We start from the raw sequence: 18,107 nt of genomic DNA, 5'->3' as shown, positions 1-18,107 counted from the left end.
ATCAGTTTTTTTGCCACAACTTTAAAAATAATTGTCTGAATATGGAATGTCATATCTCGTTGAGCTCGTATTTAAATTTCCAATCAAACTGTATCCAAAAATAGGAATTACATTTTTTGGCCATTTTTTGCAAATTTTGTTGATGTTACCCCTTAAAAAAAGTTAAAAAATCGCAAAAAAATTGAATTTCCCAAATCCGTCAAAAAGTGATAGGGGTGGTTAGACTTGGTAATTAGCTGTTCAAAACTGTTATTCTTTCACCTTTATGATAATTTTTATGGAAGTTATGATGAAAATTCCCATCGAAAATATCAAATATTTGCCAAAAGTCGTTTTTCCGATTTTCCGACATAAAATAATCAGTTTTTTTGCCACAACTTTAAAAATAATTGTCTGAATATGGAATGTCATATCTCGTTGAGCTCGTATTTAAATTTCCAATCAAACTGTATCCAAAAATAGGAATTACATTTTTTGGCCATTTTTTGCAAATTTTGTTGATGTTACCCCTTAAAAAAAGTTAAAAAATCGCAAAAAAATTGAATTTCCCAAATCCGTCAAAAAGTGATAGGGGTGGTTAGACTTGGTAATTGTGGGTCGTAAGAAGCTGATGAACCTGACTGTTTCCATCCCAGAGTTCAATGTTTTCATTATGTTTTCATTATCCTCCCAACCGGGCATCACTGAAGAGTAGAAAGGAACCCCTATTGTCCCATTGAAAGACACAGCAAACACTTTCTTCAGAAAAGAGAAAGCCAGCCGTTTGTGTTGGCTGCATCTACGTCCATGGATTCTGTTTTCCCAGGTGCAAGCTAGTCCTTTTGATTATGTTGACCAGGAAGCGGAACTGCAAGCAAAAGCTTTGCCCGCCTTTGATGAAAGCGAAATTGTTATTTCAATAGACAAACAGCCTAGAAGTAGGCAGCAACATTTCCATTCAGAAAGTGTTCTACATACATATGTAAATATGTACATACATACGTATGTAATGCGCCTTGTGGTTTTTCGCCGACTCAGAAGGCATTTTGGATTTTAATTGTTCAGCTAGGAAACACTTATCACCTAATTGATTACTTTTTCCATCTTCGGGTAAGCTCTAGTATCGGTATTTGATTAGATTCCGTTTTTACTTTGACACGTGCCGTGGTGTATTTATATTTTCATACATACATGTTTGTATGTACATGTGCTCATACATATGTACAATCTACGTTGACGGAAAAACACACGAATTCTACATTGGATCCGCCGTGTTTATAAATACCCTATGTCAGTTGAGCATGTCCAGCGTCGAATATCCAATGCACTGCCATGTCATACACTGAAAAACAGATTTTGCATTTAACTGCAACACATCGATTGACTTGAATACGCGACTAACGGTGGAGTGTGTCTTTGATTGTACTACACTCCATTCAGCACTAGCTAATATGCCCTTCCAGCAGGGAAATGACGGGAACGCAAACACCGCGAAGCAAACACAACACTCACACACACATGCTCACAACGAGCCCCCAAAGAACAGCAACAGCAACAATTGCAAAACAGAGCAAAACAAAAACAACAGCTGTGCCCCCACAGGTTCCTAACGGTGTGTGCGCCAGCGTGCATGTATGCACGTGTGTGTGAGCATCAGGCTACGGCCACTTGCTATTGTTAAGCACTTTTGACGTGGTCTTCGCCTTCGCCTTCGTATATCAACAATCACACCACACAGCACCAGAGATGCATATGTATTCACATACATAAATATGTAGTATGTGTGTAGAACAGTGGAGAATAACTGGCTTCGGAAATGGGCGGCTGCGCTGCGTTCAGTTTCAGTGTAGCCGCCGTTCGGAGAGCACGCGATCCGATCCCCGCGCCAAATTCTCATCTCCGTTTCCCCAAGATGTCCCTAGTGCGATTGATCGGAGCAGAGGTGAGTTTCCCGGTGCCAATTGGCGGGTGGGGGTGTCCTACAGGCATGCAATGCTGGCATCCTCATCCTGACATACTTACATATGTACATCCAGACTGGGTCTGTGCTCCTCTCTCTCTCCGCCTCTCACTCTCCCCACTTTGCGCATGTGTGTGTGGCCGTGAATTCGGCAATTGGAGATGCAATTGGCCTTGGGCATGCAGTGCATGCACTTTGGGCGCCCATCTCGCACTCCATCCACCCGGGTGGTTGGAATGGTCCGCGGGTGTGGGCGGCAGATGGGCAGTGGAAAACAACACATGTTACGCAATACGTCGCTACGAGGCGGAAGAAGAAGAACCTGAACGAGCATTTCAAGCAGATAAAGCGCGGACGGCGAATTCGCGGGGGATTTAGCAGTACAATGTTTGAGTTGGCGTGAAATCCAATAAAACGCGATAAGCGGTACCTTTCCACGCCAGGCGGGCCACGAAAATCTCAATTTCGCCAGATGGACACTGATAAGCGTGGGCATAGTGCCCCCGCGCGCCGCACCCCCTCGGTTATCAACACCAAAAAAATAGACCTCACCCCATAAAAAATAGAACTGTCCGGCCGTTGAGGTTAGGATTCCGAGCACTGGGCAATTTGCAATGCAAATGGAAGTCAGGTGGACTAAGTAGTAGGGGAATCGAAGTACGCTTAGCTAACGAAATTTGTACTCATTGCACTGGCCGTTTACCAACTTATGTATATGTGTTTACCTTCTTTGTCACCAGGCCCGCCATCTGGCAAAGAGGTCCTACTCCTCAGCCGCTCCCACCACCAAGCTCTTCATCGACGGCAAGTTCGTTGAGTCGAAGACGAACGAATGGATTGAAGTGCACGACCCGGCCACCAACCAAGTGGTCACCCGTGTGCCCAAGGCCACACAGTCGGAGATGCAGGCGGCCCTTGAGTCGAACAAGAAGGCTTTCCGCTCGTGGAGCAACCAGTCGGTACTCACCCGCCAGCAGGTAATGTTCAAGCTGCAGGCTCTGATCAAGGAGAACATGGGCGAGCTGGCCAAGAACATTACCAAGGAGCAGGGCAAAACCTTGGCCGACGCAGAGGGCGATGTGCTCCGCGGCCTTCAGGTGGTGGAACATTGCTGCAGCATCCCATCCCTGCAGATGGGGGAAACAGTAGCCAACGTGGCCAAGGACATGGACACGTACTCACTGGTCCTGCCCCTCGGTGTAACCGCTGGCGTTGCGCCGTTCAATTTCCCGGCCATGATACCGCTGTGGATGTTCCCGGTGGCCATTACCACCGGTAACACTATGCTGCTGAAGCCATCGGAACGCGTGCCTGGTGCAACCATGCTGCTGATGGAGCTCCTTAACGAGGCTGGCTGTCCGCCGGGTGTCGTCAACGTAATCCATGGCCAGCATGACGCCGTGAACTTCATCTGCGATGCTCCCGAAATCAAGGCAGTGTCCTTTGTGGGTTCCGACCAAGCAGGAAAGTACATTTACGAGCGGGCTGGCAAGAATGGCAAGCGGGTGCAGTCCAACATGGGCGCTAAGAACCACGGCATCATCCTTGGCGATGCCAACAAGGAGAATACTTTGAACCAATTGGCAGGTGCCGCTTTTGGAGCTGCTGGTCAGCGATGCATGGCCTTGTCCACGGCTGTCTTTGTGGGCGATGCCCAGGCTTGGATTCCCGATCTGGTGGAGCGTGCCCAGAAGCTGAAGGTAAATGCCGGCCATGTGCCTGGCACTGATGTGGGACCCGTGATCAGCGCCGCCTCCCGCCAACGCATTAATGACCTCATTGAGTCTGGGGTCAAGGAGGGAGCCAAGCTCATCCTGGACGGCAGGAAAATTACCGTGCCCGGTTACAAGGATGGATACTTTGTGGGACCCACCATCCTAAGCGATGTTACGCCCAGTATGAAGTGCTACACTGAGGAGATCTTTGGCCCTGTGCTGGTCATCCTCAAGGCCGACACCTTGGACGATGCCATTGGCATTGTAAATGCCAATCCTTATGGAAACGGTACCGCCGTTTTCACAACCAATGGAGCAGCCGCCCGCAAGTTTGTCAACGAAATCGATGCCGGCCAGGTGGGCGTCAATGTGCCAATTCCCGTGCCACTGCCCATGTTCTCCTTTACCGGAACTCGGGGCTCTTTCCGCGGCGACCATCACTTTTATGGCAAGCAGGGCATCAAATTCTACACCCAGACGAAGACGGTCACCCAGCTGTGGCGGGAAACGGACGTGACTCACACCCAGGCGGCTGTGGCCATGCCCACCATGAAATAGGCAGACCTTGAAGAGATTCTGGAGAGATTCAGATGAATTGTTCCACGTATTGAATTTCTGGATGCTTGCACACAGGACGTATTTAGAAGCTAGATACAAAGAAATTATTGCATTTATTTTTGTGCCTGTTTATTAGATGTAAGACGATGATTAGAGACAACAAGTGTAGCTTGAAAGTAATGATATGTAAATGATAACAATAAAACGTTTATTATGTAAACTACCGTTTGAATATTGTCTTTAAAAAGCAAGGAGTTTCCCCAAAAATAAAACCATTCATGTTTGAGGTGTTTTCATTGGTGGTATCATTAGAAATGGTATTGTTTGAGAATAAAAGACATAAGGATCCTTTATGGTCAACGGTGTATATTTTACAAAGAGTTAAAAACATTTGATTTATGAACACAAATCCCGGCCACAAGAGCACTAGCAGGTCCGCCAAATGGCACTGGTGGGCCCACTTGTAACTTAAAGTCGATTAGTTAACCTTATCCTAAATTCCACACCCTCTTTTAATTTCGGCTGGCGAATGCTTGGCTGGCCACCAGTTCCCGGAAGACGCCCTCCTGGATGCCCATAAGCTCGTTGTAGCTGCCCTGCTCTACAATCTTTCCTTCGCTTAGGACGGCGATTTGATCCGCATTCCGTATTGTACTGAGTCGATGCGCAATGGTCAGCACGGTGCGTCCCTGGATAAGATTGTCTAAGGCATTCTGCACCAGGTTCTCCGAAACGGCGTCTAACGCACTTGTGGCTTCATCCAGAATCAGGATAGCGGGGTTCTGGAGGGCAATAAATGAGCAAGCTCTTATGAAATTCCAACTGGAGTAACTAAGAATTCAATATAGCATCTACCTTAATTAGAGCCCTGGCAATGGCCACTCTCTGCTTTTGCCCGCCACTGAGCATCATTCCCCGTTGGCCGACGAGCGTATCCAGTCCGTCCGGCAGTTGGTCGGTGAACTGGCTGACATTTGCGTCTTCAATAACCTGCTGCAGTCGTTCCGGACTCGGTGTTTCGCCAGGATTAGCGCCGTACAGAATATTCTCTCGAATGGAGCACGAAAAGAGCACCGGCTCCTGGCTGACAGCACCAATGTTATTTCGCAGCCACTGCGGATTCACCGTTCGCAAATCAATGCCATCCAACTGCACCGTGCCGCTCTGGGGATCATATAGTCGAAGCATTAGCAGAGCTATCGTCGTCTTTCCAGATCCTGAACGACCCACTACCGCCGTGGTTGTTCCCGGCATTAAGTTTAGCGAAAAGTCGGAGAGGACGGCCGATTCAGGACGAGTTGGAAACGTGAAGAATACATTCTGGAATCCCACTTCGCCCACCGGCTTGTCCAACGGGACAATACCCTTGTCAATGGGTATCGAGCACTCCCTGTCCATAATCTCCCAAATACGCTCCGCGGCTCCAATGCCTTTGTTCAGCTGGCTATAGAAGTTGGACAGCCCATTCATCGAAATGGCCACATAGCCGGCGTAGAGCATGAAGGCTGTGAGGGCTCCAATCGTCAGCGAGTCTTGTAAAACCAAAGTGCCTCCATAGTACAGCACTGAAATAATGATGAAGTTGCCACAGAAGCCAGTCTAAAAAAAGAGCGTTTACAGATTTGTATGATTTTCTTAGGTACTTTCCTTTAGGCCTTACCAATCCAAAGAAAATAGCTCTGGCACGTGTCTCCTTGTAGCCAATCTGTATAGCTTCATCCAGCTGGTCATTAAAGGCAGCTACTTCCTGTTGTTCTCGGCAGAAGGTCTTGACCGTCTTAACATTACCAAATCGCTCCTCCGCAAACTTCATAATCTCCGCGTACTTGTCCAGCTCTGTTTTTGTGATCCGCCTCACGTAGCGTCCGTACACGATGGCCATGCCCGCCATCGCGGGAACCACCAAGGCACTCACAGCAGCCAACTGGGGGGAGGTGTAGATCTGCAATGAAACAACTGGATAAAAGAAGGTTTTGGGCAGTGCAAGGCACTTATTGTTATCTCGTACCATCATGCCCGTGCCGACGCCAATCATGGCTACAGATCGCAGGCCATCCGAAACGTTCTGACTCAACGAGGTGCCCACCATTAAGGTGTCGTTGCTCAGCCGGTTTATCAGTTCCCCAGTGCCTTTGGTATCGAACCAACCCACCTCCTGCATCAGCATAGATCTATATAGCCGGGATCTTAGACTGCGCACAATGCGGAGAGCTGAAACGAGGCGAAGACATAAGGTCTAGATGAATTGGTTCTTTTAAAGCATTATTGATATAACATAAAAAATATATGTTATCCAAATAAAAGTAATCTACCCTACAGCTATACTCTGTATGCACTAGAGAGTAAGTAATCAAAGTAAAAAACTCCAAGATGGTACAATTCCCAGAACAAATTCATTTTTTATGAGATCTATCGGCTTTCCAGGGCACACTGATAAATAAATGCGGTTTTTTGGATTCCACTTACCCGCATTTCCAAACAGATGGACTCGGGCAAAGTTGGCGAATCCGCCCAGCACGAAGATTCCGAAGAGGAGCACCGAGTACTCGCCCAATTTGGGCATGGCTGCGCTATCCAAGCCCGATTTATTAAAGACCACATCAATGACCTTGCCCAGGAACAGAGGAACCGACATGGTGATGGCTGAGGAGACTACCAGACAGCCAATGCCCGCTGAAAAATACAGAACAAAGTTAGGGATTCGGGAATTTGCAAAACGTGTAGTATGTTAGTAACCTGTCAGCACCCATTTCTCCGATTTACTCAGACTGAGCAGGCGGCCGAACTGGGATCTGCCCATTTTGACCCGGGCGGGCACAATTCCGGCTCCAACTGCAGTTGGTGCGTCCGCCTTTGCATTCCTGGCCAACCACTTGCTGCTCTGTGCGAATCCACGTCGCATGCACCACCACGTCATGCGGAGCGTTGGGAGCAGGTGGCTATGGTGACGGGTCGGCGGCGGAAGGCTGTGTTGGAGCGACCGGGCGGCTCGATGGTGGAGGCACCTGCCCAAATGGTGATTATATGATGTGGACAACCTGATTTGGCTGTTTTGCCTGACCCGGAGAGTCGTGCAGAGGTGTGTGAGCCTCGTACAGTTTAACAGCATTGTGATTCCTGTCTCATTCAGAAATTTAGAAAAATAACAGTGGAATTTGTTAAATGATTCGAATTATTAAATAAACAACTCGAATCCACAACCGTGCTCTGCTTCTTCCTCGCTGGTGGACGATCAGCTGTTCCGGCACTGACTCGGACATAAAAAGCTAAAAATATCCAGATTTAAGTTGACGTGAAGCAAAAACCTTTTGCCCAGTACCTTATGCCAAATGCGTTGATATATTTATTTATACGCTACCTAAGAATTCGAGCTACCTATTAATACCTATCATAAGCCACTTAGGCCAAGTACTCTGAATGCATTGTATTCCTATACCGGCTATAAAAAAGCCAGATTTGACTTAGGTACAACAGCCGCTTAATAACAACGCCTCCATACATCGAAAATCGATATCGGCATCGAATTATGATATCGATACCGATAAACCTTTTGTTTATTTCGCACGTGCCACAGTGAAGTAAACTTGGATTTGAAGCTGCATTTGCTGTGTATTTCACTGGATAAGGCAAAATGGACACAGGCGAGGGTAAGTGCCTGACGTAACATTCGGATGGAGCAGGCCAGTAACTCCCGTACGTCCATTTGCAGCGCTGAGGTCCTGGCTCACGGAAACGAGCAAGCCGTTCGCGGCACGTGTTGAGTTCGCGCTCAAGGTATGGCAATCCGTGGAGTTCCCCTATCCCAACAAGTACGAGGTCATCGCCGACTGGCTGTCGACATCGTTGGGTGGGTGCGAGGACTTACCCACCCAGCAACTGAAGGATTTCCTAAGCCTGAGGGCGCAGCCTGGCTGGGTTACTCAGACGACGAAAACACAGCTGATCCACGCTCTTTACGAGATTGTCTCCCGGGAGGAGAACGCAAATGAGTCGGCACTGGAACTCCTGCCCATGGTTCTTGGCTCTGAGATGCTCCAGGATGCCCTGCGGTCCAGTAACGAGCTTCTATTTGAATGCTATGGCAGCCTGTTTAGATGCCATCAAAAGTGCGTCGAACTTCGCAGAGATACCAAGGATGGCACTGAGAGCCAAGACCACTGGGATGCAGAGTTTGTGGTTCCTGTGATCCAGCAGCTGACAGAGATTGTTCGCCGTTCTCTAGAGCCTGAAAAGCTTTTGGAAGAGTACAATTCGAAAACTGTTCGTCCTCTTGTGGAGCTGCTTCTGACCCTAAAAACTCCATGCCTAGACGAACTGGCCGCGCTGGAGAAGCAAATCAATGCTGAGTTCAGCATCGCACGTACCAATGACCTTCCGCTACATGTCAACCTGATCCTTTTGGAGGCCAGTGTCCTGAACAATCGCTTCCAAACAGGTAAACTCAGCGCCATCCTATCCTGTGTATTTGAGACAGAGTCATTGGCGCAGTCATCGCTTCAATTGGCCGCCCAGTTCGTAATGTCACTGCGTAAATACGATGTATCCCTGCAGTTTAGAATGAAAAATCGATCGATCACCGGCTTTGCTTTTATTTCTAATCAGCTGCTGCATTTGGTGCGCCAGTACAAGAAGTCAAGTTTAAAGGAGGTCCTAATACTACTCTGCTCTGTGTTGCGCTACAATCCTCTCCTGCTGGAGCAAAGTGTTTACCAGATAACCGTTTGGGTGCTCACCACTCCCAAGGAGAATGGCCAGGTGGAGGAACTGTATTCGGAGTACCTCGTCCTACTGCTGGACATGTTTCGTCGTCTAAGTCGTGCAGAGCGGTTCATCATGAATCTGCTCAAGGCCCTAAGAGAATGGTTGGGCAAGTACACATTGGATGTTCCCCATAATGACGCCAAAAAGCGACGCACACAGGACTCTCAAGTGATTGAAGATGAACGCCATCGAATGGAGGAGCGCTTTTTGGGCATCATTTTTAGTAGAACCCCTTTAGCTACAGCTCCTTCGGCCAATGACGCCTTTAAGCAGCTCTGCCAAACCTGGCCCAGCCACTCAGCCGGTGTGGCGTTCACTCGTCTAATGAGCCACCTGATGAGCAAGCCCTCTCTGGTGATTTGGAAGACCCTGTTGCATTCCTTCGCGGAACTGCTTGTGGAAGATCAGCCGAAGGAAGTGCTGCCCGAAAACCTGGACTTTGCTCGTGAACTGCATGCTGCGCTTCTTTGTCAATACCTAAGCGGCACTCGGCTGGCTGAGCAAGTGCAGCTTTATCAGCTGCAAGTTGAGCAACAACTACAGCACACTTCCCAGGTGCTCGAGCAGTTCGGACGACTTCTGCTAAGCCAGGAGCACAATCGCCGGCTTATGAATGCCTTTCTGGAGTGCGCAGAGCGAGCCAGTGGCTTGGAGCTTCTTCTGGCTTACTACTGGCCAGACGGGTTCCCCGCCAGCCAACGGCCATTACGGCTGAGGGGTTTCCTGCCCACCGCCGAGTGGACATTGATCCAGCAAAGGGTGTACAACTTCGGCAAGAGCTGCTGCCGACAGAGATTGCAGCGTTTGGAGCTGCAGCTTGTTGAGAGCGGTTGGTTGCTGAATGATCAAAGGAAGGCCAATTGCTCAGATGCCCTGGCTGAGTTGGTGGCGCCACAGCAACTCTTTCGGCTGTCCAGACCACAGAAGCAGCTCCGTTTGCACCAAAGGAAACATAACCAAATCCTGGAATCCCATATCAATGATTCGGAGACCATTGAAGTGCTTACATTGCAGCTGCTCAAGGAGTATGGAGCAGTGGCCAAAGAGGCCAAGGCCAAAGGGTCATTGCTGGTCAAACTGAAACTGGAAGAGCAGGTGGAGGAGAACTCGCTGACACACTTTCTACGAGAAAACGCATCGGTTCAAAATAACTTGCACATGCCCCCGGCCCAGGTGCTGGTCGAGACTCTGCAGGGTCTTCCATTGGCTCAGTTGCCCCGCAACATTCGATCGTCCCTTTGGCTGGTGATCTTCGTTTTGTACAGGGATCTCAGTCTCAGCCATCAGGAGGAAAATGCCAATCAGGTTCTAGAGCTACTAATAGGTGAATATCTTAATGGAAATTATAGTTCACAATCATTTATCGGAGAAACTTACTTGATTGCAGATCTTATGCACTTCGGTCATCCGTTACCCATATGCAGCTACTTCCCGCGGCTAAGCGAACTGCTTCCCCTTATCCCTACCAGCTCGACGGTGGGTTGGAGTTTCTACGAAACACTTTTTGCTCGTTGCATTCGCCGCCAGGGTGCCGGTAGTGCAGCATTTCTTGCAAGTTGCACGGACTTCTTCAAGGATCAAATGGCTGCGTCAAACAAATTGCCAGCAGAGGAGCGTCGTCTTTTGCTGCTGGCCATCGAAACACTTAGCAGTGCAACTGAAGCTCAGGGCAGGCGATTGCAATGCCAACTGCACCCACTTATCGAGATCTATGGCGAAATGGTGACTCACAAGTTTCGCTCCAAGAAAAAGGAGGCATCTGCTTACAAGGAGTTCGTGGATTGCACCCTGCCGGGCTATGCGACCTACGTGAGCAATTGCATCAATCGCGTGGTCAGGCAGGAGCGGGAAAGAGACCAGCAGGAGAAAAAGGAGCCGGAGAATTCGGAGAAAACGAAAGCCGAGAAAAGAAAGAAAAAGAGGGATGCAGACACTGCGAAGGTTCAGGAGAAGGAGGAGGAAAACGGAAAGTGGAAGACGCTGCAACCCATAGACGAAAATTTCCGACGCATCTGCAAGATATACATTGGTCACTCGGTGCGTACATTTTGTGGTCAGAAGTATCGAAAAAACCAAACCAGCTCCCAATACTTTTAGTTAAACTATCGAGATGCTAATGCTATACGCTTGCTGAATGTGGCTCTCACCCATCGTCAGCGCTTGCATTTGGATCCGGATGAGATAGAGTTCGTGCTAAGCAGCTATTGGCAGCAGTTGAATGCGGACATTGAGATGGGCGACATTTTCTCCACTTCAGCATTGGCTGGTCTGGAGCCGGCCATCAAGCTGATCATTGGCTATAAGACTAACGAGGATTTCCTACTGCTCCTGCGCCGTCTTTCCGCACAAGTGGAACAAATGGCACGCCCTGCGTCGCAATCCCAGCATGCTGCGCTCCAGAATGTGCTAAGCCTTTTGGCTCTCTTTGCCAAATGCTCGTTGAGCAGCGTGAAGGGAGCGGTGAGTCTTCCCCAGCACCCTGGTCCTATTCCCTAGTTAATTTTTCTAACTTTCTCCTTAGATGCTAAATGAGCATTTCGAGCTGATCAGTGTGAGTGTTTCGCTTCGCCTCCCGGAGCCCAAAGACTTGGCATACTGTGGTCACGCCCTCCGACTCCTGGAGGCTCAGCGCAATCTGGCCGGGAATCGTACGGTCCCTCTCACGGGAGAGACTCTGGATTGCCTTCTGGGCAGCATGCTGGATGTAGACATCAAGCACTTGATCCGGCACGGCGGCAGTTGGCAGCACTTTGTGGATCTGTATGGTGCACTCACAGACAACCTGATTGTGCTGTTGAAACAACACAGCAACCTGATGTCAGACCGCGCAGCCCAGCTCAGTGCCCTGTGCCGGGATCTGATCCAGGCTATCGTTGGCTATCGCGCGGAAAGAAAACAGACGCAGGACATCAGTGAGACGGAGCTGGATGGTTTGGCGGACTTGGGTCTGAAGCTGGCTACTGTAATGGCCACAGTGGGCACCACTCAGGCGCTGGCCGTGAAGAGAGTGGCGCCCTTCCTGCTTATCTTCACCATTCGCCAAATGGTGGGAACCGAAAGGCCGACGACGCTGTTCGAAAAGGTGTGTTTAACGTTAGGGGAACGCCAATTGGCAAGTTTCCTAATTCTCCCAAGAATAGATCAAAGATGTTTGTTAAGTATTAAATATATAGTTGCACATTCTTTTAGGAGAAATACATTTGAATTTTTTATTCTAATAACACATCCACTAAGTAGATATTTTTATAGAAGGCTTACTATAATAATTACTTTGACTAATAATACGACTTATTCCGCAGATCAAGGTTCACATAGTGCGCGTTTGCCACGAACTGATCGGGATGTGCGATCACCGTGCCGGACACTTCATCCTACGCTCCAGTAACGAGGCCGGCGCCAGGATGTACGAGGGATTGCTGAAGGATCACGAGAAGTACCACAAGTTCAGGGGCAAGGTGTAGAGACAAGGAACGGAGAATACACCCGTTAAATTTTCTCCTTTATATTTGTTAAATTTCAACTCTTCAAAAATATATAAAAATGAGTGCCCTATGTGCCTTGAGTCGTGCCAAATTTCTAATTAAAGAGCATCACAGTGTTCTTGGGTGCTTGACTGTGTGAGAATGGCTGGACTTGATTGCGCAGAGCTGGCCTTGGAAACCTAGGCGAAGAACATCTGGCAGCGCTCGCAGAGCGGATCCTCGCTTTCTTCAACTCGATTACCACTGCAAATGGGACGAGAAGGAACATGTATTTAATCGGCCCACGTGGTTTTAAAAAGGAGCAAAAATGCAACTTACAACAAAGTCACGCAGCTGCGGCATATGAACTTGGAGCACTCGCCGCAGGAGTAGCCACACTCCTCGCAGAGATCCATCATGCAGTTGGCGCATAGGTCGTGGATGAGCGTTTGGCGCTGGCAGCAGCGGGACTTGTGGCGCTCCAGGCGCGGATTGGAAAAGTCGGCGCGAAGGTTGCGCAGAATGATGGTGCCATCGCCCAGCAACTGGTACTGCTCGCATAGGGCCGACGCCTCCTGACCTCCTCCCAATGGATTCTGTCCCTGACCTTGTCCATTGCCGGCTGCGCCATCGAAAAGCATTTTGGTTGTTTTATCTGCGAATGGAAGAGCAAATTGGATAGTTCCAGTACTGTTAGACACTTCAAGGATGCCCCTTCCGCACCAGCTTCAATCGGACGCACAAAAGGACAGAACAAACGAATTTTACTTGATTTGTTTAAAGTCGGCAAAATAGTGCAATTGGAACGCTACAATTTTGAAATGACAGCAAAATAGTAAGACCGTACGCAGCCAACCAGTTGACTGGCCCTCGTGCAAAACGCAAAAATTCCTGCAAAAATTGCTGCTCGGTTTTCTATCGATTTCCACTTCCCGCTTCCAATTGCGAATTTATGCACACAAAAACAATTTGAATGCATATTGGTGGTCTCTGCTTTCGAGGCGGGCATCTCCGTTCTGCTCCGTTCTTGTTCTTGTCGTGTAACGGTTTAAACTGATCTTTGCAAGAGATCGACCCACCACTTCCATAAAGGGTAGGGCGAAGGTGGGTTGGTGCAACTGGGGCAATGCTCTACGTACCATGGACCTCCTTCATTTTTTGGGGATCGCGGGAGTCGCTCATTCTCTGGTTCACGAACACTTTCCGCTGCGTGAAATTGTTATTGGCGTCGCCATCCTCAGATCGCGATCGCTTTGCTGCTCCTTTGCGGACCGGGTTCTCCATGATGAGATGGACAGAGTGGGCTGGCCAGATCGGATAGGAGCCTCCTGAACTAGCCCTGCGTTCCCTGATTTTCCGCTTTCCCACTTCTAACAATTTTACCTTGTTAGAATAGTGCTACCATACTGAAAAATCCCGAAAAGCGGCACTTGCGATCAATTGTGTTATCGTCTATCGATCACCTATAGTTCCTTAAGTTGAGGGAAGCGGCAAATTCAAATAGTGATTGGTTGTGGGTTTTTTGTAATGCCCTATTCTCATTTATTTGGGAATGTGAAAGAAAGCAACATGGGCGGGCTTTGATCATTTGAATTTTTGACGCCGGCCTGACTTCAGTCGAGTTTTTCTAGTCATTTCTGTAAGCCATTATATTAATGAAATTGAAGATATTAAATGGATTTGGTAGCCGCTTTCCGAATTGGTACCGGCCTAATAGTTGTGTGCTTTCGATTATTTCATATTACTTCTTGCGCGAGGATTCCTCTGATATACCATGGGATTGCTACTCTGGCCCTGGACCTCCGGTGGCGAGTCCTCTGACGACTTGTGGCTGATCTTCTTGAGGAAAGTGTCCGAGTTGGAGGCGGCCCCAGCAGTCGCTTTTTTTGCGGCCAATCGCTGCTGGGCAGCCGCCTCCCTTTCCTTGCGAACCAATGCCAATCTGGCGAGATCGGCCAAAACCTCCTTACTATGGATATTTTCGCATTGCATGTCCTTCCTGTCGCGCCGCCTCTTTTGGGTGGCTTCGTCCTCCTCAAAGAACTGATTTTCCGTCGCATTGCTTATCAAAAGACTCAAAGGCTTCCCGAGCGGCAAACGATTCGGATTGGAGATCTCAATTAGGCTGTGCGCACCATGGCTGCGAATGCACTTGTCCTCGCATTTGACTTTCACTTGATTCTTGACCGGCGCCTTGCTGCTCCTTTCGCCCTGGCGAACTCTGTCCCGCTCCTGCTGCAGAACATCCGCGGGCGTGAACTCGCGAATACGACCTTTGTTATTCATGTACTTTCCTCGTGGCATTATTCTAGATGTCACCCGATGAGTTTTCACTATGGTGCAGGGCACTAAGGCAGTTTTACTTTGGTTCAAATGGAAAGAGGTGAACACTGCCTTACCTCCGATACAAAATGCGCTAAAAAAGGGGTAGGAAAATTATGAAAAACTCGCCGTGCTGGTTGATAGTGCCTGACAAATGTGAGTAATCAAATTTAGTTACGTCTCCTGAGAACAGTAATATGGTTACTATGTTTTGAATAGTTTTTTTTTTTTTTTTTTTATAATTATTGGTAATAGTAAAACATCTTAGATTTATCAGATTGTCTGATATTTCAATTTAGATTTCTCTTAACAACTTTAAAGCTGCGTTGTATAAAATATTCAATTTCATGAAATTTGTTTAAAAGGCTAAGAATGAATTTGAATTGAATGTTTGTCTGCCACCGACTATTTATTGACTATCGGCCAGGTTTGCCATGCTATATAAAATTTGTTCAGTTTCCCGGAGTTGATTTTTGGCCACCTTTTGTGTAAAGACACAAAGAAAACCATGCAATTAATGGACGCCGAGTGCTGATGCGATCGGAATCAGAACCGCGAGCAAGCGGAGCTTATAGTGACCCCCACACCCAGATCACAGACACTCGGAAGGATCGCACAGGACACGGAAAATGGTGAGGCGGGGGCTCCGGGCCAATCCCACTACTTTGCGAGTGATTCAGAGTGATTGCACCTAACCGGGAATTGGTTTTCACCCACCAACTGTTTGTACAGCACGCCGCATCTTTGACGACGGTGGAGGGTCTGCTGCAGCTTTTTTTTAGTAATATCATTAATTTCCCGTATCCACCACGTTCGTGTAAGAGCTGGCATCAAGCATGGAAGTTTATCTTAAATACTTTGCCACGTTCACTCTTGACTTAAGAGTTTAATTGTATGTCATTCATCTAGAGTGCTGATAGATTTTCGCATCGCGATTTTAATTGAAAAATATAGTTAAATGTAGTCATGTCAGGTAGGTTAATACGTCCTAATCCTTTCAGGAGATCAAATATTTTAACTCAGTCACGGGCATCAAAAGGTCGATGTACTTGACCATAGCGTTCCCTTATGTGCAAAATCTGTTCTTATCGTAGTTCTTATTGCGTAGAGCTGGCCTTGGAATCCTAGGCGAAGAACATCTGGCAGCGCTCGCAGAGCGGATCCTCGCTTTCTTCAACTCGATTACCACTGCAAATGGGACGAGAAGGAACATGTATTTAATCGGCCCACGTGGTTTTAAAAAGGAGCAAAAATGCAACTTACAACAAAGTCACGCAGCTGCGGCATATGAACTTGGAGCACTCGCCGCAGGAGTAGCCACACTCCTCGCAGAGATCCATCATGCAGTTGGCGCATAGGTCGTGGATGAGCGTTTGGCGCTGGCAGCAGCGGGACTTGTGGCGCTCCAGGCGCGGATTGGAAAAGTCGGCGCGAAGGTTGCGCAGAATGATGGTGCCATCGCCCAGCAACTGGTACTGCTCGCATAGGGCCGACGCCTCCTGACCTCCTCCCAATGGATTCTGTCCCTGACCTTGTCCATTGCCGGCTGCGCCATCGAAAAGCATTTTGGTTGTTTTATCTGCGAATGGAAGAGCAAATTGGATAGTTCCAGTACTGTTAGACACTTCAAGGATGCCCCTTCCGCACCAGCTTCAATCGGACGCACAAAAGGACAGAACAAACGAATTTTACTTGATTTGTTTAAAGTCGGCAAAATAGTGCAATTGGAACGCTACAATTTTGAAATGACAGCAAAATAGTAAGACCGTACGCAGCCAACCAGTTGACTGGCCCTCGTGCAAAACACAAAAATTCCAAAATGCACATGCTTGCTGCTCGGTTTTCTATCGATTTCCACTTCCCGCTTCCAATTGCGAATTTATGCACACAAAAACAATTTGAATGCATATTGGTGGTCTCTGCTTTCGAGGCGGGCATCTCCGTTCTGCTCCGTTCTTGTTCTTGTCGTGTAACGGTTTAAACTGATCTTTGCAAGAGATCGACCCACCACTGCCATAAAGGGTAGGGCGAAGGTGGGTTGGTGCAACTGGGGCAATGCTCTACGTACCATGGAGTCGCTCATTCTCTGGTTCACGAACACTTTCCGCTGCGTGAAATTGTTATTGGCGTCGCCATCCGCAGATCGCGATCGCTTTGCTGCTCCTTTGCGGACCGGTTTCTCTATGATGAGATGGACAGAGTGGGCTGGCCAGATCGGATAGGAACCTCCTGAACTAGCTTTCCGTTCCCTGATTTTCCGCTTTCCCAATTTGCAGGCCAACAGTTCTTAATGGTCTCGTTCTTCTAACAATTTTACCTTATTAGAATAGTGCTACCATACTGAAAAATACCGAAAAGCGGCACTTGCGATCAATTGTGTTATCGTCTATCGATCACCTATAGTTCCTTAAGTTGAGGGAAGCGGCAAATTCAAATAGTGATTGGTTGTGGGTTTTTTGTAATGCCCTATTCTCATTTATTTGGGAATGTGAAAGAAAGCAACATGGGCGGGCTTTGATCATTTGAATTTTTGACGCCGGCCTGACTTCAGTCGAGTTTTTCTAGTCATTTCTGTAAGCCATTATATTAATGAAATTGAAGATATTAAATGGATTTGGTAGCCGCTTTCCGAATTGGTACCGGCCTAATAGTTGTGTGCTTTCGATTATTTCATATTACTTCTTGCGCGAGGATTCCTCTGATATACCATGGGATTGCTACTCTGGCCCTGGACCTCCGGTGGCGAGTCCTCTGACGACTTGTGGCTGATCTTCTTGAGGAAAGTGTCCGAGTTGGAGGCGGCCCCAGCAGTCGCTTTTTTTGCGGCCAATCGCTGCTGGGCAGCCGCCTCCCTTTCCTTGCGAACCAATGCCAATCTGGCGAGATCGGCCAAAACCTCCTTACTATGGATATTTTCGCATTGCATGTCCTTCCTGTCGCGCCGCCTCTTTTGGGTGGCTTTGTCCTCCTCAAAGAACTGATTTTCCGTCGCATTGCTTATCAAAAGACTCAAAGGCTTCCCGAGCGGCAAACGATTCGGATTGGAGATCTCAATTAGGCTATGCGCACCATGGCTGCGAATGCACTTGTCCTCGCATTTGACTTTCACTTGATTCTTGACCGGCGCCTTGCTGCTCCTTTCGCCCTGGCGAACTCTGTCCCGCTCCTGCTGCAGAACATCCGCGGGCGTGAACTCGCGAATACGACCTTTGTTATTCATGTACTTTCCTCGTGGCATTATTCTAGATGTCACCCGATGAGTTTTCACTATGGTGCAGGGCACTAAGGCAGTTTTACTTTGGTTCAAATGGAAAGAGGTGAACACTGCCTTACCTCCGATACAAAATGCGC

General features: G+C 48.2%; 6 protein-coding genes across 8 annotated transcripts; 2 read left to right on the top strand and 4 right to left on the bottom strand.

Moving 5' to 3' along the window:
• Positions 1-1,804: 1,804 nt before the first annotated feature.
• On the top strand, positions 1,805-4,436 carry LOC6555667 (probable methylmalonate-semialdehyde dehydrogenase [acylating], mitochondrial). The gene is made up of 2 exons (XM_001982362.3): positions 1,805-1,921; positions 2,680-4,436. Exons 1-2 carry the CDS (start codon positions 1,892-1,894, stop codon positions 4,210-4,212), a joined length of 1,563 nt encoding a protein of 520 aa, XP_001982398.3. The 5' UTR covers positions 1,805-1,891; the 3' UTR covers positions 4,213-4,436.
• A 122-nt stretch (positions 4,437-4,558) lies between these two features.
• Positions 4,559-7,432, bottom strand: LOC6555509 (ATP-binding cassette sub-family B member 10, mitochondrial). Its single transcript, XM_001982361.3, has 6 exons — positions 6,949-7,432; positions 6,679-6,885; positions 6,221-6,423; positions 5,873-6,154; positions 5,068-5,811; positions 4,559-4,994 (listed from the first exon to the last, which is right to left on the bottom strand). Exons 1-6 carry the CDS (start codon positions 7,319-7,321, stop codon positions 4,725-4,727), a joined length of 2,079 nt encoding a protein of 692 aa, XP_001982397.1. The 5' UTR covers positions 7,322-7,432; the 3' UTR covers positions 4,559-4,724.
• A 301-nt stretch (positions 7,433-7,733) lies between these two features.
• On the top strand, positions 7,734-12,535 carry LOC6555508. The gene is made up of 6 exons (XM_001982360.3): positions 7,734-7,859; positions 7,922-10,297; positions 10,361-11,010; positions 11,071-11,433; positions 11,495-12,055; positions 12,273-12,535. The coding sequence occupies exons 1-6, from the start codon at positions 7,844-7,846 to the stop codon at positions 12,432-12,434; spliced, it is 4,128 nt and encodes a 1,375-aa protein (XP_001982396.1). The 5' UTR covers positions 7,734-7,843; the 3' UTR covers positions 12,435-12,535.
• Positions 12,536-12,576: 41 nt separating this feature from the next.
• Positions 12,577-13,879, bottom strand: LOC6555807. 2 transcript variants are annotated; one of them, XM_015153289.2, is made up of 3 exons: positions 13,574-13,879; positions 12,774-13,089; positions 12,577-12,698 (listed from the first exon to the last, which is right to left on the bottom strand). In XM_015153289.2, the coding sequence occupies exons 1-3, from the start codon at positions 13,716-13,718 to the stop codon at positions 12,635-12,637; spliced, it is 525 nt and encodes a 174-aa protein (XP_015008775.1). In that variant the 5' UTR covers positions 13,719-13,879; the 3' UTR covers positions 12,577-12,634. The 2 variants fall into 2 exon arrangements, with proteins under 2 accessions (XP_015008775.1, XP_026838981.1); XM_026983180.1 differs by lacking the exon at positions 13,574-13,879 and adding an exon at positions 13,203-13,315 and having other exon boundaries at positions 12,612-12,698.
• A 286-nt stretch (positions 13,880-14,165) lies between these two features.
• Positions 14,166-14,738, bottom strand: LOC26526104 (28 kDa heat- and acid-stable phosphoprotein). Its single transcript, XM_015153341.1, has one exon. The coding sequence runs from the start codon at positions 14,736-14,738 to the stop codon at positions 14,166-14,168; it is 573 nt and encodes a 190-aa protein (XP_015008827.1).
• Positions 14,739-15,662: 924 nt separating this feature from the next.
• Positions 15,663-17,104, bottom strand: LOC6555802. 2 transcript variants are annotated; one of them, XM_026983145.1, is made up of 3 exons: positions 16,449-16,549; positions 16,020-16,335; positions 15,663-15,944 (listed from the first exon to the last, which is right to left on the bottom strand). In XM_026983145.1, the coding sequence occupies exons 2-3, from the start codon at positions 16,319-16,321 to the stop codon at positions 15,881-15,883; spliced, it is 366 nt and encodes a 121-aa protein (XP_026838946.1). In that variant the 5' UTR covers positions 16,322-16,335; positions 16,449-16,549; the 3' UTR covers positions 15,663-15,880. The 2 variants fall into 2 exon arrangements, with proteins under 2 accessions (XP_026838946.1, XP_001982394.1); XM_001982358.3 differs by lacking the exon at positions 16,449-16,549 and adding an exon at positions 16,825-17,104 and having other exon boundaries at positions 15,870-15,944.
• Between the last annotated feature and the right edge of the window lie 1,003 nt (positions 17,105-18,107).

This window comes from Drosophila erecta, unplaced genomic scaffold (genome assembly GCF_003286155.1).
Source record: "Drosophila erecta strain 14021-0224.00,06,07 unplaced genomic scaffold, DereRS2 tig00000283-arrow-arrow-pilon, whole genome shotgun sequence".
Lineage (NCBI taxonomy): Eukaryota > Metazoa > Arthropoda > Insecta > Diptera > Drosophilidae > Drosophila > Drosophila erecta.
This window is presented reverse-complemented; position numbering and strand designations above follow the sequence as displayed.

Bases quoted from the DNA above. Each gene is read 5' to 3' on its own strand.
- LOC6555802 (XM_001982358.3), bottom strand. From the start codon at position 16,321: ATGCTTTTCGATGGCGCAGCCGGCAATGGACAAGGTCAGGGACAGAAT. The intron at 15,945-16,019 runs GTAAGTTGCATT...TCCCATTTGCAG, and splicing joins CGCAGCTGCGTGACTTTGTT to TGGTAATCGAGTTGAAGAAA.
- LOC6555509 (XM_001982361.3), bottom strand. From the start codon at position 7,321: ATGCTGTTAAACTGTACGAGGCTCACACACCTCTGCACGACTCTCCGG. The intron at 5,812-5,872 runs GTAAGGCCTAAA...CTCTTTTTTTAG, and splicing joins GAGCTATTTTCTTTGGATTG to ACTGGCTTCTGTGGCAACTT. The intron at 4,995-5,067 runs GTAGATGCTATA...ATTGCCCTCCAG, and splicing joins TTGCCAGGGCTCTAATTAAG to AACCCCGCTATCCTGATTCT.
- LOC6555807 (XM_015153289.2), bottom strand. From the start codon at position 13,718: ATGGAGAACCCGGTCCGCAAAGGAGCAGCAAAGCGATCGCGATCTGAG. The intron at 13,090-13,573 runs GTACGTAGAGCA...TTCCATTCGCAG, and splicing joins AAAAATGAAGGAGGTCCATG to ATAAAACAACCAAAATGCTT. The intron at 12,699-12,773 runs GTAAGTTGCATT...TCCCATTTGCAG, and splicing joins CGCAGCTGCGTGACTTTGTT to TGGTAATCGAGTTGAAGAAA.
- LOC6555667 (XM_001982362.3), top strand. From the start codon at position 1,892: ATGTCCCTAGTGCGATTGATCGGAGCAGAG. The intron at 1,922-2,679 runs GTGAGTTTCCCG...CTTTGTCACCAG, and splicing joins TGCGATTGATCGGAGCAGAG to GCCCGCCATCTGGCAAAGAG.
- LOC26526104 (XM_015153341.1), bottom strand. From the start codon at position 14,738: ATGCCACGAGGAAAGTACATGAATAACAAAGGTCGTATTCGCGAGTTC.
- LOC6555508 (XM_001982360.3), top strand. The intron at 11,011-11,070 runs GTGCGTACATTT...CAATACTTTTAG, and splicing joins AGATATACATTGGTCACTCG to TTAAACTATCGAGATGCTAA. The intron at 11,434-11,494 runs GTGAGTCTTCCC...CTTTCTCCTTAG, and splicing joins TGAGCAGCGTGAAGGGAGCG to ATGCTAAATGAGCATTTCGA.